The sequence below is a fragment of the Carettochelys insculpta genome, chromosome 2 (genome assembly GCF_033958435.1).
Source record: "Carettochelys insculpta isolate YL-2023 chromosome 2, ASM3395843v1, whole genome shotgun sequence".
NCBI lineage: Eukaryota > Metazoa > Chordata > Testudines > Carettochelyidae > Carettochelys > Carettochelys insculpta.
In genome coordinates, this window is record NC_134138.1 from 144,627,952 (window position 1) to 144,646,909 (window position 18,958).

The window sequence follows — 18,958 nt, forward strand, 5'->3', positions numbered from 1 at the left end:
TGGGCCCAGCAATCCATCAGCTAGATTGCAAAGAGAGAAGATACTGAGAAATGAGACATATTCAAATGATGCAATACAAAATGCTAATATGACAATATTCTGTTCTTGTGGCGAGGCATATATTCTGGGTAACTGAAGTCTAGAACCATTCCATCTCTGGGATGAAATGGGGCAGCTGCCCCAGGCCCTGTGCCTCCTACAGACAGGAGGAATGGCAGGGGGGCATGTTTAATTGGTGCTGAAAGTCGAGCAGTGGAGGCAGCAAAGGTTGTTGAATTTACCACATGGGCAGCGGGGGCAACAACTGCTGCACCACGCTACACTGCCCTCCCAGCCTGCTGCGCCTCACTTTTCCACAGCAGTGGGCTCTGCAGTGCAGGGGTTGCCTTGGGCTGCACACCTGGGACACTGAGAGTGGGGGGTGTTTCCAAGACCCACCCCTTCTTGGGATGACCCTGCTGGTGTCAGAGAAAATTCTGGATGATGGGAGTGGGCAAGGCTCATCTCAAAAACAGGGTTTACCCAACTTTTCAGCCACTTACCATTTAGGGTAGAGTTACAAAGAGATGATTACAATGTAAGATAGTCGTCCCAAGGCAACATAAACAACTCAAGAGGCCCAAGTCATTAGCCAGAAGTCCTTCTCTCCCACTATCCCTTCTGGGTCGCAAGTTAGAACTTGTTAATCCCAGCATGCTGCTAAGGTATGCATTTACTGAGTGTTGGTATGCCAGCCAAACAAGTATCGTTGTATCAGCCATTCCTTAGTTGTTACTTTGCGATCCCTGTCAGAGGTTTTAAACCTGCCACTGCCCAGTGTCGCTGCTAAAAGTAGTGATATATTTTTACTAACAATCCAGTTTGAAGGGTGTCCTGACAACAGATAAATTTAAATCAAGGTAAATACTTAGCGCTGGAGGAAGACATTTAGGTGGGTCTAACAGCAGTTCAAACAGGTATTTTGTTGGAGCTAAAGTCTTTTTGCTGTCACTAGATCCTCAGGAGATTATCATCCAGTACGTGTAACTCAAACCCTTAACAATTCTGCAAGGACACAGCAGTTTGAATGATGCTTTAAAAAAAGGAGAGAAATCAATAAAGAGCTCAGCCAGAGAAACAAAATCACTTTGAAACAGTGGTTTGGATTATTTTGAAGTGGAGTTATGTTGAGAGAGAATAACAGTATTTGGTCTCTTTGCAGTTCCAGAGCTATTAAAAGTGATTAGGAATACTAAGACCTAGAATTCACCTTTTAAGATCTTTAGGCTTAAAGATGTTAATCCTTTTAGATGATTACGAGTTAGTTGAAGATGCATCAGGATAGTGTGGGCATCTGCACATCTGCTAACAGCCTGGGGTAAAGGTAAATGCAAATTTATTTTTACTTCCTTTCCCCATCTTAGATTTCCTGAGTATTAGAACAAATGCAGATTTACCTTAAACATGTCTGAGTTCAAAAGTTCTGAGTTCTCCAATAATGTTGGACCAGAAGGTGAGTGTTAATTCCTGTCTCTCTCCCTCATAAAAAAAAAATTATCCAGGTTACTGAAGACCCATGTTTCCCTGCCCAGTGTCATAGGGCATCAAAAAGTCATTTCTGAAAGGCAGGAAACTTTTAAATAATGGTGGAACAATATTGGCCCCTTAGAGAGTTTGTAATCTTGGGTCCCAGCTCAGTGACCATTCTTCTAGACCAGGTCACTGTGGAGATTGGTCCATACTGTATTGGAATGTACTTAAATAGCATCTTGCTGCACACAGACCTAGCATTAACAATCTTTGTTACTGGAAAATTATCATTAACAAAGAATTTATGCATTCCTTGTTTTCTGCATATGTGGCATTTCTTTTGTCTGACCCAATACATCCATACCCAGTATTTCTAAGCAGAGGGGAAAGCACTTAAAGACCCAACTTTATGCCATTATTTACATCCAAACAACCCCACTGAAGGCAGTGAGAGTTGAACCTGAGCAAAGAATTGAACCTGTTTAAGGCCAGATGCCAAGAAGGCAAATCAGAATAGCTTCATTATCAGTGTACACCCACTTATGTTAGGGACATTAATGTGCTTTGCACAGAATATCACTACTTTGGAAAAAAACTGTATACAAAGCTTTAGATTTTTGTTGTATGTCTAAAACTTGGTTGTGTTACTTAGGCTGTGTCTACACGTGCCCCAAACTTCGAAATGGCCATGCAAATTCCCATGAGCTGATGGGAATAAGGGGACTTCGAAGTAGGCGGCGTCCTTTCGAAAAGGAGCCCCGTCTGGACGCGCCGCGCGGCGGCAAGGAGCGTCAATTTCGAAGCGCGGCTGCCGCCCGCATGCTAATGAAGCGCTGAATATGCATTTCAGCGCTTCATTAGTAAACTTCGAAATGGCCATTTGCATGGCCATTTCGAAGTTTGGGGCACGTGTAGACACAGCCATAAAGTGTTGAATATCTTGTGATTACCTTTGGCAGCCACACACATACTGGAATAAATTACTATAGTTAAGTCTTTCCACTATCAGGGAATGTTTCCTTCAGTCAATAGATGTATTGCTTTTGGAAGGCACATGCCTGATTGATTTTTGTAGTTTTGGCTGCTATTTAAAAACTTTCTTGGCAAGGTTTTTTTTATTGACAAACTATGACTGATTTTCCCCCTCAGTTTCCTTATAATACCACTCTAGCTAAACCCACTTGATTTAATTTGATTTAAAAGGTATTCTAATTTAGTTATCACTATTATTACCTATCGGAGGGGTAGCCATGTTAGTCTGGATCTGTAACAGCAACGAAGGGTCCTGTGGCACCTTATAGACTAACAGAAAAGTTTTGAGCATGAGGTTTCGTGAGCACAGACTCACTTCATCAGATGCTGGTCTTGGAAATCTGCAGGGCCAGGTGTAAATAAGCCAGAGCAAGGGTGGGAATAACAAGGTTAGCTCAGTCAGCAAGGGTGAGGCTTACTACCAGCAGTTGATCTGGAGGTGTGAACACCAAGGGAGGGGAAGCTGCTTTTGTATTTAGCCAGCTATTCGCAGTCTTTGTTTAAGCCTGAGCTGAAGGTGTCAAATTTGCAGATGAATTGTAGCTCAGAAATTTCTCTTTAGAGTCTGGTCCTGAAATTTTTTTGCTGTCGGATAGCTACTTTTAAGTCTGCTACTGTGTGGCCTGGGAGATTGAAGAGCTCTCCTACAGGTTTTTGTATATTGCCATTTCTGATATCTGATTTGTGTGCGTTTATTCTTTTACGTAGAGACTGTCCAGTTTGTCCAATGTATATAGCAGAGGGGCATTGCTGGCACATGATGGCATAAATTATATTGGTAGATGTGCAGCTGAATGACCCCACGATGGTGTGGCTGATCTGGTTAGGTCCTGTAATGGTGTTGCTGGTGTAGATATGTGGGCACAGCTGGCAACGAGGTTTGTTGCATGGATGGGTCCCTGAGTTAGAGTGACTGTGGTGCGGTGTATAGTTGCTGGTTAGGACTCTTATGTTTATTGATAATACATTGTAATAACAGTAGTTGCTGTGTCCATAATGCTGTGCAAATCTCCAGATATCTGTGATATCTCCAGCAAGCTGTGAGTGCAGGGGACTGGATTCAATGAGTTGTCAAGGTCCCTTCCGGCTCTATGAGATAGTTATATCTCCATTTATTTACTTTAGAGTTTAGATGTCCACAGGGTGCTGGCTTTTTATATATACAGAACCAGACCGTTCAGAGAGGCACAGCAGCTTTTTGTTGCAGTGGCAGACAGGATGAAGAGCCATCCAGTTTCCTTCCAAAGGATCTCCTCCTGGATAGTGGTGTGTATTAGGGAATTTACAAGCTAGCAGGGGTGCCACCTCCTCTGAGTAGGGCTCATTCTACAAGAGTGCAGGTGTCCTCTGTGGCATTCCTGACCCATATCCTTATCAGGAGATCTGTAGAGCAAACACCTGATCCCCCAAACACAGATTTGCAGCCCATTACACAATTATGCAGTATGCTAGGAGGACCTGGCAGTAGACAAGGCTGTACTGCCATCAATCCAGTGCTCCAGCCTCACCTCCCAATGTCAGCTTTCACTCGCCTGCACTGGAATCCAAATGAGCAATCACTCGAAGAAGAAAAGAGTTACCTATTTCTGTAACTGGTGTTCTTCAAGATGTGTTGCTCACGTCCATTCTAAAACCCACCCACCTTTCCCCACTGTTGGAGAAGTCAGCATGTAGGAACTGAGCTGGGAGAGGGTCAGGCAGTGTATATATGGGCTCCCATAAAGACACAACTCCAGGGGGCACTGCACCAACCAAATGGCTACTGGCCAGATGGAAAACACTTCTAGAAACTGGGCATGCATGTGTGTGCACACCTGTGTTGGAATGGACATGAGTGACACATCCCAAAGAACACCAATTATGGAAATAGGCAACTGTCTTTTTTGGAAATGTTGAAATAGGAATTAGCAGTATTGTTAGGATTTTCCCCCAGTTTTCTTCCAAAACAGAAAATTGGGCAAAATCAATCTGATTTCACAAAACATTTCAGTTTTGACAGATCTGTGTATTTTGACTGACTGTAGCATCACCATATATTATTTGTCAAGCTCTGGTAGTTATATATATATATATATATATATATAAATTATATATGTATAGTTATATATATATATATATATAGAAATTTTTTCTTTATTTGTTTGGAAAACTGGGCAAACCTGTATCTACAAACAGAACATCCCACAGAAGGACAATGATGTGGAACAGTGTAAATGTTTTTATTTTAGTCATAAGTGTCATGCAAACTTCCTTGTTTCCAGTTTGTGAAATTCTGGAAACCTAAATTGCTGCTGAATATGAACCTAGTAACTCAAAGCTGTTTTGAGTTAAACCCAAAATTTCCCATGGTTTCCTGTTTAAATGCACATTACTCTAGGGTCTAATGAAATGGTAATAAGAAGATTTCAACAGACACACCAAACTTTTTTCTAAACCTGTCTGAGTTTCAGGTTGGTAGTGAAGGGCTAAACTAGTCAAGTCGTGTATTTTTATTGTTACATAAGCTTGTTGACACACTGGTGGTACAGTGGTGAGTCTAGCTGTCTTCCTAGTAGCTGACCTTGGTTTGGTTCCCAGCCAGTGCAGTGGTATGGCTTTTTTTTCTTTTTCCTCCACTGCTTTGTGGGTAGGTTCAGGAGCTCCAAAGGCTAAGGGAGTAAACCCAGACAAAAAATCCAGAGTGGAGACCCTAAGGCGGTTAGCAAGGAGGATTCTTCCAACCTGTTTTCTGGCATCTACTTGCAGTCACCTCAGTTCCAAACATACTGACCTCTGTCTTTCCTTTGGATTCAACTGGGGCGACTGGGAGCGGGATAGTGCCACTTGGGCAAAGCACTTGCCCCAAATACTAGCCCGGACAATGCAGTGTGTAAGACGGAGTCAGAGAGGGCACTCCATCCTTGCTGATAGCATGGAAACAACACGGCAAGTGGCAGTTATGGGTTATAAGCCCTCCTCACCTGGCGAAGAGGAGGGCACCATGGGTCACTTTCATCAGGGGGAGTAGTCATTGCACTCCACTGGTCAGCTATGACTCACCTCAAGCCACGCACCCCCTGATCAATAAGGCACCACATCTGCCTTCCTCATTGGGTGCCAAAAATCGAAAAGTAGATGTAAACAATGTACCTGCCATAAAATAAAATAAAAAATCAACTTGCCTCCAGCTTGGTAGCTGGAACAAGCAGACCATGTGTCTGGGACTTGAATCTGCCCATGACCTTACGAACATGGACTCAATACGCAAAACAGCAGTCATAAGCCGTGTCTATACTAGCCCAAATCTTCAAAATGGCCATTTCAAAGATTACTAATGAGGCGCTGAAATATATATTCAGCACCTCATTAGCATGCCGCTGGCTGCGGCTCTTTGAAATTGCCGTGGCTTGTCCAGATGGGGCTCCTTTTCAAAAGGACCCCAAGAACTTCGAAATCCCTTTATTCCTATAGGAAGAGCCACGTGGCAGTGAGCCACAGCAATTTTGAAGAGCTGTGGCCGGCGGCATTCTAATGAGGTGCTGAATATGTATTTCAGCACCTCATTAGTAGTGTTCAGGCTAGCGTAGATGTAGCCATAGACCAACAGCTACACAAATGGCATGTTGACATTGCTGCTTTCCAGGAAACCAGGCTGGCAGATGCTGGGTCAGTGAAAGAAACCAACTACATTTTCTTCTGGAAGGGCTTGAGTTCAGAGGAACACTGCCTCTACTGAGATGGATTTGCTGTTTGGAACGATCTGCTGAAATCTATCACATATCACACATACCACAGAATCATAATCTATCAATACACCCACAATTGAATTGGAATGTATTATATCCCTGAAGCTCTGCACCAAGTCAGGATATGTCAACATCATCAGTACTTATGCACCCACATTGATGTCATGTGCCAAAGACAAGGACTGCTCTTGTTATAATCTTCAGAAAGTTATCGACTCCTTTCCAACTGGTGAGCAACTGTACATCCTTGGATGTGACCATCAGTCATGGCCTGTCTGACTTGGTCATCATGGTATTGGGAAAAATGAATGAAAATGGTCAAAGGCTTCTCAAATTCAACTCTCAGAATCAACTCTGCATCATTATTACTTTCTTTAACTTGAAAGAGTGTCACAAGGTTTTATGGTACCACCCCAGATCCACTCACTGGCATCAACTTGTCCTTGTACTAGCACACAGGAAACATCCCAATGCTGTCAAATTTACATGAACGTACCACAGCACAGATTGCAACGCTGATCACCCCTTGATCATCAGCAGAGTGGAAATAGTCCCAAAGTAGCTCTATATGACAAAGGAATGCAGAAAGCCAAAGATCAGTACCCTCACTACCAGAGGTGCACTGAAATGTTCTGTCTTTGCAGATGATTTCACTCACAAAATGGAACACAAACCTGACCGACAAACTGTTGATGAAACGTGGTCCATAATGAGAGTTTCAATACATGTATGTGCAAAAATCTACCTTTGAAACAGGTAAATTCTCTAACAAAGACTGGATTGATGAAGATGCTGACATTCTTAGACGTCTTCTTGAGGAAAAGCACAAGTCACATCTGAACAACATAAAAAACCCATCACAAAGCACAAGAGATCAACTTCGACATGCAAGAGCTGTTCTTCAGAGAGAATCCAGGTGGTGTGCGAACAAGTATTGAGCCAATCTGTGTTCTAGTATTCAAAAGGCATCTGATCTGGGTGACCTGAAAACTATGTATGATGGATTGAAGAAAGCACTTGAACCAATCATAACTGAAGTTGCCACACTGAAGCATTTAAATGGACAGGTGATCACAGACAAAAAGCTGCAGATGTTCAGATGGATTGAACACTACTCAAGTCTTTATTCCCATGAGCATACAATACAACCTGAACTTGACAACCTCATCTGAACTCTTCCAAAAATGTCACAGCTACATGCAGAGCCTACAGAGGAGGAACTTTCTCAAGCACTTGATGCTCTCACCAACGGAAAAGTGCCAGGACACGACCGAATCCCAGCTAAAGTCCTGAAGGCAGACAAGGAAAGCCGTTATTTATAATATTTGTGGACTTAACAAACGCATTTGACACAGTCAGTAGATCAGGACTATACAAAATATTAACCAAGATTTGCTGCCCACTGACCATGTTCAAACTCATAACATCCTTTCATGAAAACATAAAGGCAAGAGGGCAATATGATGGATCTACATTGCAACTGTTTGTGGTGAACAGTGTTCTTGCCCTTCCCCTCTTTAGCATATTCTTCTCAGTTCTACTAAATTGAGCATTTCAAAACTCAAGCAGCGATGTATTTCTCCACACAAGATTAGATGGCTCTCGCTACAACCTGGCAAGACTCAAGGCCAAAACTAAGGTCAAGAAAATCCTCATTAGGGAAGTCGTCTTCACAGATGATGCAGCTCTTGGTGCTCATAATGAAGACACGCTACAGTCACTGATGGATTCTCTGTCCAGAGACTGCAAGTTGTTTTCCCTTGATATAAGTAAGAAGAATAATGTTATATTCACTCAAGGTATATCTCGGTGACCCAATGTCATTCTGGATAACAGCCCATTAGATGTTATTCAACAATTCTGTTACCTTGGATATACTGCCACCACAAACATATAAATGAACGAAGAAATGAACATCAGAATCGGGAAAGCAGCTACTATTTTTGGCACACTTACAAATTCAGCAAAGAACAATCCTAAGATGAGAATGAAAACAAAGATACTAACCTAACAGACATGTATATTGAGTATCCTGCTATATGGATCTGAGACACTACTCAAACCAGGAGAAAAAACTGAACAGCTTGCATCTTCACTGCCTCCACAGAACTATGAATATAAACTGGCAAGATAAAGTTTCAAATGCAGATGTCCTGTCAAGATCTGGTATACCCAGCCTCATAGCTATCCTGTTGTTCCAGCCACCCATGGCTTCCACCGCCATGTCCCCGCTGGCCGTCCCACAGGGTATGCTGGACCTGCTGTGGTGGGTGATGGCCATGCCAGCCCCTCTGATGAACCAAACCCCACCACAGCCCCCTGCTCCGTTACCTGCCTGTGCTCCCAACCCCAGCCCAGCCTCAATGGGGACCCCAAACCCACAGCAGAAGAGGATCCCGAGGCTGACACCCGCTCGAGGTCCCCCAAACTGCCATGGATTGAGACCTCCCCATCTCCTGTCCCAAGCTCCCATACTGCATATAGTTAACTTTTTATTGATCATTGTAAATAGTTTTTCATTACAACATTTATTTTGAACACAATTATCTATGTTAAAATAAAAAGTTTATTTTTTCATGACCCCAGCAACCATTTTTATTGAGAAAGGGTCAGAGAGAGGTGAGGGGGTGGAGGGAAGGGTCATGGTGGGGACAGGGTAGGGTTGTGAGCCTGAGGCCCCCACTGGGGGTGCCCTGGAGAGGATCACTGGGGGCCATGGGAGAAGGTGCCCCTTTGGACCTCCCAGATCTGCACCCCATCCTTATGGGCTTGGCTGTCTGGTGTAGGGCTTCATGAGCCAGGGCATGCGGGAGTAAGCAGTGTCCCCCACCATACAGAGAGGCATGTGCTCATTCCCTACTGCCAGTCCCCTGCAGGGATGAAGGTGCCCACCTCCATCCTCTGGGACAGGCCAGAGTTATGAAACACCCATGTATCATGCCCCAGGCCCAACCACTTGACGTACACATTGATGAACTCTCCCTGGTTGTCAAACATGGCCTGCAGCCTGATGGAATGATAGCCATTCCAGTTGATGAACCTGGCCATGCTGTGGTTGGGGGCACAGATGGGGATGTGGGTGCCATTGATCTCCCTGAAGCAGCTGGGGAGCCCCAGGGTGGCAAATCTGGCCATGACTGCATCCATGTCTGCAAGACAAATAACCCTCCAGAGCAGGAGTATGTTGATGACCATCATGACCTATGAGGAGAGAAGACCAAACACATGTCAAGGACAGAGGGAGGGATTGCCCATACCTGTCCCTTCCCCTCCCCACTGGGCTCTCTGGGAGTCCCCGAGAGGCCACCCTACAACAGCAGGCCTGTTCAAGGGTGGGAGTCACAGTCCTCCAGGGATGGGGCTTCCCTCCTTGCATCCAAAGGGTCCCCCTCGGACAGGACACCACCACCCTCCATGCAGGACCTGCAGCCCTTACCTTCATGAGGATGACCTTAACAGTGGACTTTCCCACGCCAGACTGGTTTCCAACAGAGCAGTAGCTGCCTGGGGTGCCAGGGTTCCATAAAGTGATGGTGACCCACTTCTCCAGGGAAGTGGTGGGCTGCAGCTGGGTGTCTTGTAGGTGGGGGTGAGCCAGGTGCAGAGCTCCCAAAAGATGTCCATCCGCATTTGGAAGTTCTGATGCCACTGCCAGTTGTCCCACGGTCCCAACACTGGAACTGGTGCTGTGCCTCCAGACCCACCTGAGCACTCAGGGTGGAAGGTGCCGGTCGGTCTGTATGGCAGCAAGGATGTGTTCTTTGGACCTAGTACCAGGCATGCCCTTCCTGAGGAAGAGGGGGATGGCCATGAGGATGTGCAATAAAAGCCAGCTCTGGGAGGAAGTGCAGGAGAAGCACATCCCCCAGCCATTCTCACTCGCGGTGGGACACTCCTCCTGCGCGCCGGGGAGTACATGTGCCACTGCTGCCTCCCCCTACCCAGCATCTCACCCCTCTCCTGCCCCATACATGGACAAAGTCTAGCATGCAGCTCGCCCTTGCAAGCCCTCCCTCTGCCTTTGTGCTGCCATGTGCTGGGCAGTGGGGCTGCCTCCTCTGCCCCCTCTCCCTGCACCTCCTAGCTGCACTCAGGTGGCATGCCAGCAGAACTGCTCCTGCCCCTGCCTGTACTGCTGCTGCTACTTTATGGACCCCCCTGCCCCGCATGGCACTAGGCCAGAGGGATGGGGGCTGCCTGCAGAGTGGGGAGGGAAGAAGCCCCTTAAACCTGGCTCCCGAGCAGTGAAACGCTACGTGTAGGTCTTTTAAAATCTCACCCCAGACCAATGTTCCCTCTAATCTTGTCCATTTCCCACTCCCTGCATTGCTCACTCACCAGGGGTCTTGCTAATTGCAGGGATAAAGGGCGGGGCCCGGTGTAAAAAGTTTGTTCAGCTCTGCCTTAGGTGATACCCACACAGTCCTATTGTCCTCCATGTGCTTGGATATACTGAAGTTAGAAAAACATTTCATCTGCTGATACGTAAAATTAAATAGACTCTTTTGCTCATTCACTTCCAGTTCCATCAGCTATCATGGGCTACATAGGAGTCAAAAACAGCAAAGATGCATTTTTCCCACTGAGGTAATCTGTTTACAACTGTGAATGGACAGAAGAAGCAGATCTCCTGAATCAGAGGGTGCTATTGTCAAAGCCATTTTTCAAAGCAGTACCCGAGCTTCATGGGGGAAAACAAAAGATTAATCCGGTTTTGTGACCAAATCATAGAATCTGATGTGTCTCTTGTGGGGCATGTATGTACATTCACTAATATTTCAGTTAAACAGCTACTTAAGCAATTGTATATGATAAAACATTGTCTTTTTGAGAATGTATCTTGAGGTCTTATTACATTACATGAATTGGAGTATGATTTGTTAATATATTATTACATTTTCTTGTGTCATGGGTTTTGTTTTGTTTTTTAATTTTTTTTAATGTGGTCGAGCCAGCTGTCTGACTGGTAAATGGAGCCACAATTTTATTAGCTTTGTTAGCAAATAATGCAGGTCTTGACAACATTTCTCCACACCACATTGTATAACCTTTGCTTTGGTTGCCTCCACGCAAGATACTTCTTATCTGGTGCCTGGAAATCGGACATAGTATTAAAACAATTTATTTTGGCTATAAATGGGTTTTGTAATGGTGGGTTCTGTATGTTGTCTACAATGTCTAGAGAGGCTCTGTGGATATGCTCAATTTGAGCATACTGAGCATTTTTCAGAAATGCTAATGCCCATGTTTCTTTTATTTTTCCTTTTCATCACAGGAGTAATCAGGACTGCCTTGCATAACATGGACAGGGAAGCCAGAGAGCATTATTCTGTTGTCATTCAAGCCAAAGATATGGCTGGACAGGTCGGAGGACTATCAGGGTCAACAACTGTAAATATCACGCTAACTGATGTCAACGACAATCCACCCAGATTTCCACAGAGTATGTAAAAGTTCACTATTATTTCATTTGAAAAGCTGCATTGATTTTCATTTATATGCCACTTCTATCAAAAAAAATCAATCCGTGTTCAAATTGCAGCAGCAGAGGGGATGCAAAAAGTGATGGTAGGTTTTAAAAGAGCTTATTTTTCACCTTTTTTTCAAATGGGGTGGTGTGTGTGGATGTGACGTGGTTCCATCACTGAAGCCAATCGTGATCCCTTTACATTTAATACCACTGCTGACAACAATTTTGGGGGGGGCATCTACTGTGAGTCCTACTCCATTTTTGAATTACATGATGATATGATACGGATTCACCAAGTTAATCATGTTGTCCCCAGGACACGGAAGGAACTATAAAGGTTAATCCCACACATACATGACACCTGCACCCACAATACTCCCTCTAGCACAATTTTTTTAAATCAATTTGATATTAAAACAATAGTTCAAAGTATGATATTAGCATTATTGTTGGAGTCATAAAGCAAATCTTTGCTTTTTCTCAAAGGCTGTGTCTACACGTGCCACCTCCTTTTGGAGGGGGCATGTTAACGAGGCAGTTTGAATATGCTAATGAAGTGCTGACATGAATATGCAACACCTCATTAGCATAATGACAGCCACACACAATTCAAAAGTGCTGCTTTCAGACCTCACATCGCCTGTGTAGATGGGGGCCTTTCAAAAGGATCCCTGACTTTGAAAGCCCCTTCTTCCTGTTTGGTTCTGGGAGGCTCTCCCTTCCCCATGGAGCCTCCCAGAACCCACTTCCCAAGCATTCCGTGCCCTTCCTGAGTGCGCCCCTCAACTTCCCTTTCTGTGGTCCTACCACAGGTTTGGGGAGAGACCCAGCTAATTGCAGGACCAAAAAGTGGGCCTCAATGTAAATTGTTTGTTCACCCCAATGTAGAGTACAGGCTCTGCACGGCTACCATGCATGTAAATGGTAGAGTAGATGATGATGCTTCTTGATGATCATTCAACAGTAGCTAGGATGTCTCCATGTCCTCCTTTTGTTTGTGAGTCCATTGATGGCTGACCAGCCCAATTCTGGAGCTGCAGAACTTATCATGGAACAGGCAGGTGTTGGTGGCTGTTGGAGGAGCACAGGGCAGTTTTTGATGCTTTTTCCAGCTTCTCCTTGTCTGCACTGCAGTGGGACCTCTTAAATGGTGCCACCTCCTCATGGATTACCGCACTCCACAGGGACTGGCCCCGGGCAAAGTTATCCCAAGTGTTGAAGTTGATGATGTACCTTTTTCAACTCAAAATACAGACTCTGTTTTGGGAGATACTGATCAGGGATATGGACCACATGACCCATCCAAAGAAGTTGTTGGCAATGATAACGGCTTCAATGCTGCTCATGTTTGACTCTTTCAGAATGCTAGTGTTTATGTGCCAGTCCTCCCAGGGGACATGTAGGATTCTCCTGAGTCAGCATTGATGATATTGTTCAAGTGCCTTCAAATGACACGTGTATGTTGTCCAGGTTTCACATGCATACAGTAGCATTGGAATGACCACTGTGCAGTATGCAAGGAGCTTTGTCTTGGCATAGATGTCCTGGTTCTCAAAGACCCTTTGTCACAGATGGATAAAAACAGAGCTTGCACAGCTCAGATGATGCTGTATTTCCACATCAACGATGACTTCAGTGGAAAGAAGACTTCCAAGGTACAGGAAATGCTCCACATTTTCCACTAGTTCTCTGTTGACTTCAATACAGGGTACATGAGATTGTCCCAGTGGAGAGTGAGGGTGGAGCACCTGAATATCTTTTTGATATTCAGGGTGAGGCCACGATTCTCATAAGCTTTAGTGACCTTAAGATGGTCAGAGGGGCTTTGGGAGAAAGAGTAGCAACCACAATGTCATCCACATACTGGAGCTCCATGATCAAGGTTGTGCAAGTCTTACTTTTAGCCTGCAGTTTCCTGAGATTCAAAGCTTCCCATTCATTTTATAGACAATCTTCACACCGTGTGGAAGCTTCCCATCAATGCGGTGAAGGGTCATGAAGATGCAGAACAGCGCTGGGCTAATGATGCAGCCTTGTATGACTCCCATTTTGACCTTGAAGGGGTCACTTTGGGATCTGTTGTAGCTCAGTACTGTGACAGTCATGAAGCAGCTTCAAGATGCTAATGATTTTTGGAGGCAACTGATCCTTGAGAGGATGGTCCATGGGCACTGTGATTGATTGACTCAAATGCTTTGGTCAGCCTGATGAAACTCATGTCTAAGGCTTGGTTTTCTTTACAACCTTTTTTCTTGTAGTTGCTTGGCAGTGAAGATCATGTCCACTGTTTCTTGGAATGGTCAGAAGCCACATAGGGATTCTGGGAGAATTTCTTCTGAGGGTGGTAGGAGTCAGTTTGCAAGGATTCAATCTAAGATTTTCCTTTGGGGTTCCTTTCCAGAAAAAGGTGGTACCTTCTGCCTTCTTCTCTTAGCTATTGTTCTGATCTACACATTTCTGCCAGGGCAGCTCAATCGATGTTGAATCATCACATTAGTGAGCAATAGTTGCTGTGCATCTTTCGGGTTGCCCACTGTCTGGATTGTCCATTAGAGTCTGAATATTCTGTATTCTAAAGTTGGCCCTTTGATTTTTACCACAGAGAGGTGAACCCACTGAACGCAGTTATCCAGTCCGGGAAATTGAGGTGGACTACATTTAAAGGCATCTTTTCTAGATCTCTTCCCATGCAGGGTGAGCAGAGTAGATCCTAAATAAATCACAGATGCAGCTGCTGGATCTTTCTACCACGTTGGTCCTTGAAACAGAACAACGGATACATACATTCACCACTACGTGCTGGTCCAGGACTAAAAGCTTCCAGATTTCACAATCCTGCTCCTCTTGCTGTTGGCCAGTCACTGTTGGGCTTAAACTTAGGAGAGTAGCACACATAAGAAGACACCTGTGTGTGATTTCTTTTAACATGGTGGGGGACTGTTGCAGAGCAGCCACCACACATTCCTTAAGGGACAGAAAACCCAGGTCCAATGGCATAGGATCCGCAATGATTCTGTCTGCTGCAGCCTTCATCCGCTTTCACAGCCATTGTATCATTACACTTGCTATCCTCTGCCTGAGGACTTTTAGGATCATTCTTCCTCAGAATCCCACCTCTGGATCTGGCCACCCTGGGTGACCCTGCCAGGAGAATGAGATTCCCTACAGTATCACTCTCAAGTTCATTGGAACATGCAATCCTGCTCACTATGGCAAGATGACAATCCAGAAAGTAAGAGACGATGATGCACTGCTTAGAGGGGTAACGCAGGGTGACTAATCTGCCTGAGCCTCTAATAGATACACCTTTATATGGCTTTGTACACAGCTAAGGGCTGGGCTTTTTTAATCACTGTAGTGTCTCTTTGCTTCCCCCTGCCAGAGCCTTTCCTCCTACTGCCTCCCTGGTAAAAACTCTTCATTGCTGCATATTTTACAACAGAATGAGTGAGCAGGCACAGCCTCTGTTTAACCTTGGTGTATAGCTGCATGGAACTGCAATGGTATACAAAGTCACAGTCAAATAACTAATAGGAAATGCATTGACACCATCGTATTGTAAAAATTATTTAAGAGATTTTGAGATCAAAATTGCATCATTAAACCTACTTTTGATGGCAGGTTGGCTCAGGGCCAGTAAAAGTGTGGTAATCTAGACTCAGGCATTAATAAGAGCCACTCTAGAGCATAATGGGCTACCAGCTATAGATACTCCCTTTGGGAAATACATTAGGCTATTTAAAGGAGAACATTTATAAGGAAGAGTTGAGATCACAAAGCTCCAAGGAAGGATAAAATTCCCTGACAATTAATGTTATATAAAAAACAACCATCCAGTCATAATGCTTTTTAAAAGTCTTGTAGTGATAAATATTTATGCTGTGCTTTCTACAGGCAAAATACACACCCTTTTCAATGTAATCTGAGATCATTAATTCATTTTCATGTCCATAAAATTGTTAAGACAGCCGCCCCATTGTTTAACACTTTCACGTTATCTATGGAAAGATGAAAGCTACATCATATATCCTTAGTAACATTCTGTGGTCTCAGCCTTCATTCGATAAGGGTTTCTTTTATGTCATTTGCTATTTAGTTTGATCCTTTTTTTCCTCCTTCATCAGGGTCATAAGAACATGTGCTGGTTTCATCTGACAAATCTGGTTGTTTGTAAGTGCAAACGTTGACCAAGGAAACAAGTTGAAGAGAAACCAATGCATTTTTTTTCTGATAGTCTTACTACACTGTAGAGTCCAGAAACTATTCTTCAACAATGAACTTGTGTTCAGGGACTCATTCTGCAACTATATGAGCACCGCCTGATAAGTGTTGATTGGCCTGATCTTCCACTGGCCCCACAGGCAAGAGGAGGCTGTGTTCCGGTCTGAGACTGTTTCCTGGTCCACTGCCTCTCAAGACTTCACCTGGCATTCCCTTATGGACTTTGATCAGTTTAATTTGTTATATAAAATGTACTTTAGACCTTATAATTTGACAAATCCATTAGTTTCTATAGCATAAAATAAAATGTTAAGGACAAAGCATGACTGTTATAAATCTGCTATATATTTGAGAGCATTTATCTCCACATCTGTATCTCTGTCACTGTTCAAGAACTTCTCCTAAATGCTAAGAGCTAGGACCACCAGTTTGGTATGCTATTTCCTCTTATCATACCTTAAAGCAAGCTAAGGGTATATTTGTGCCAGGAGAGTAGGATGTGCCTGAACTGGATTTCATCTTATAAAACCACACAGAAAAGAGACAGAATCACCAGGCAGGTGACCAGGGTTGGCTGTTGGTGTCCTCTACCCCTGTTCTGGACAGCTTGAGCCTCCTATCCCAAGGCACCCAGGTACTATGGAGAAGGGTGTAGGTGGTGCTGCAGCTCACCCCCTCAAATAGTACAGGGTAAATGATGCCTGTTCTCCTTTACTAGGGAGACAGTTGAAAGTGGACAGTTTAATGAATTCATCACTCTGGCTGGGCAGCACAGGGGGTGAGAGAATCTGGACCTGCCCTGGTGGCAAGACATTCACCACTCCCCTGGCTGTGTCTGGGGGAGCTGCTGCAGCCATGGACAGGTGCTTCTCCCTTGGCCCTTAGCTGCTGCAGTGAGGGAGGGCTGGGACAGTTCTCTTTCCCCAGGCAGCCTGCAAACTGAACCTCCCTTCCCCTGCTCCACCCCAGAGCAATGGTTTAAATGAAGCATGTACATTTTCATTTCATTTTCCAAAAAAACAAAAATTAATTAAGTTAAAGACTGATATAGGGATCTGGAACAATGCTTCGATAGCATTCACTTCTAAGTTGATGCTGTCAGAATCAGGAGCGGCGTCAAACAAGGATGCGTGCTTGCTCCGACGTTGTTCGGGATCTTCTTCGCGCTCCTCCTGAAGCATGCCTTTGGGTCCCCAACAGAGGGCATCTTGCTGCACACAAGATCTGATGGGAAACTGTTTAACCATGCAAGGCTGAAAGCTAAGTCTAAGGTGTGAGAAGTCCTCATCAGAGACATGCTGTTCGCAGGCGATGCTGCTGTAGTGTCTCACACAGAAGACCAGCTTCAAAAACTACTGGATCTGTTCTCCAAAGCGTGCAAGGACTTTGGGCTTACCATCAGCCTAAAGAAGACAAACGTACTCTGTCAGGATGTTGCTGAATCCCCATCAATCAGCATTGACAACTATACGTTAGAGGTCGTCCACGAGTTCATTTACCTTGGGTCCACCATCACTGACACCCTGTTGTTGGACACTGAGCTAAATAGGAGGATTGGAAAAGCGGCCACAACTCTGTCCAGACTCAGCAAGAGAGTGTGGAATAACAACAAGCTGTACACTCACACCAAAATGCAAGTCTACAGAGCCTGCATTCTCAGCACCCTCCTTTATGGCAGCAAGACTTGGACCCTGTATGCCCGCCAGGAAAAGAGGCTGAACGTCTTCCACTTGCGCTGCCTCAGGTGCATCCTTGGAATATCATGGAAGGACAGAGTGACCAACACCGCCATCCTCGAGCAAGCTGGAATCCCAAACATGCACACCCTCCTCAGGCAGCATCAACTCCGCTGGCTTGGCCACGTCCACAGGATGAATGATGGAAGGATTCCAAAAGACATCCTGTATGATGAGCTAGCCTCTGGCAAAAGACCTCCCGGACACCCCCAGTTGCGCTACAAAGATGTCTGCAAGAGAGACCTCAGGGAGGTAGACATCGAGCTGGACAACTGGGAAGAACTAGCAGATGACCGCAGCAGATGGAGGCAGGGGTTACACAAGGGCCTTCAGAAGGGCGAGATGAGGATCAGACAGCTAGCAGAGGAGAAGCGAGCGCACAGAAAGCACAATAAGGACTTGCCAGACACCCACTACATCTGCAACAGATGCAGCAAGGACTGTCACTCTCGTGTGGGTCTTCATAGTCACAATAGACGCTGTAAATGAAGTCCTCAATTGAAACTTTAAAGGGCGTGATCCATAGTCTATGCAGACTGAAGGATGCATGTGTGTATGTGTATGTGTATGTGTATATATATATATATATATATATATATATATATATATATATATATGTAAAATTTGGTTCACAAGCCTTTATTTTGTAGGCCAATCTAAGAAAGAAGTCTGATCTGTTTTCAGCCTTTTGTAAGACTTAACAGAGCGGGTTTTTGTTTCCTAAATAGGATCGGATTGAACTAGCTAGCGATTTCAGTGGGCTTCATCCTGCATGATTCTGGTAGCCTTAACTCCCACTGACAACTTCTTGTGCTCTCCATGTATGTACCCATGTAAGGATGGATGCTGGTATTCTAACCTCATAACAATAACTCTAAGTAACGAATGTTGTTGGAGAGGCAGGTTGCTGAATTCTTTCTGGTTTCATGGCTTTCTGTGATTAGGAGATGGGATGTAGTTTTTGGCCCAATCCAACAGCATTCCAGAGAGGTCACAGTCAGATTTATGATTGTAGCTTTTATGACATTGTGACCAAGACAGTTTGCTCTGCAGGCAGCTTTGGCCAAGAAGAAGTGTGCAGAGGACTACCGCAGAGAAATACCTTCTACCTCCAGTTCCAGTTCCTCCTCCCTGCAAAGTAACACAGACATTGGAAGAAATAATTAATATAGGAAAGGAAAATATTTATAATACAATGGGGGCTGGGGGACAGGGGAAGCAGTAAAGCATGGTTACATTCAATACAAGTCTGTATAGGCCCAGTG

At 44.6% G+C, this 18,958-nt stretch overlaps 1 protein-coding gene across 8 annotated transcripts in view; it reads left to right on the plus strand.

The window, feature by feature from the left end:
• The window catches only part of CDH18 (cadherin 18), a 1,028,199-nt gene that overhangs the window by 869,727 nt on the left and 139,514 nt on the right, over positions 1 to 18,958 (plus strand). For all 8 annotated transcript variants that reach the window (XM_074987814.1, XM_074987813.1, XM_074987811.1 and 5 more), the window contains one exon: positions 11,542 to 11,709. In XM_074987814.1, coding sequence (XP_074843915.1) covers positions 11,542 to 11,709 — 168 coding nt within the window. The remainder of the gene's footprint in view (positions 1 to 11,541; positions 11,710 to 18,958) is intronic.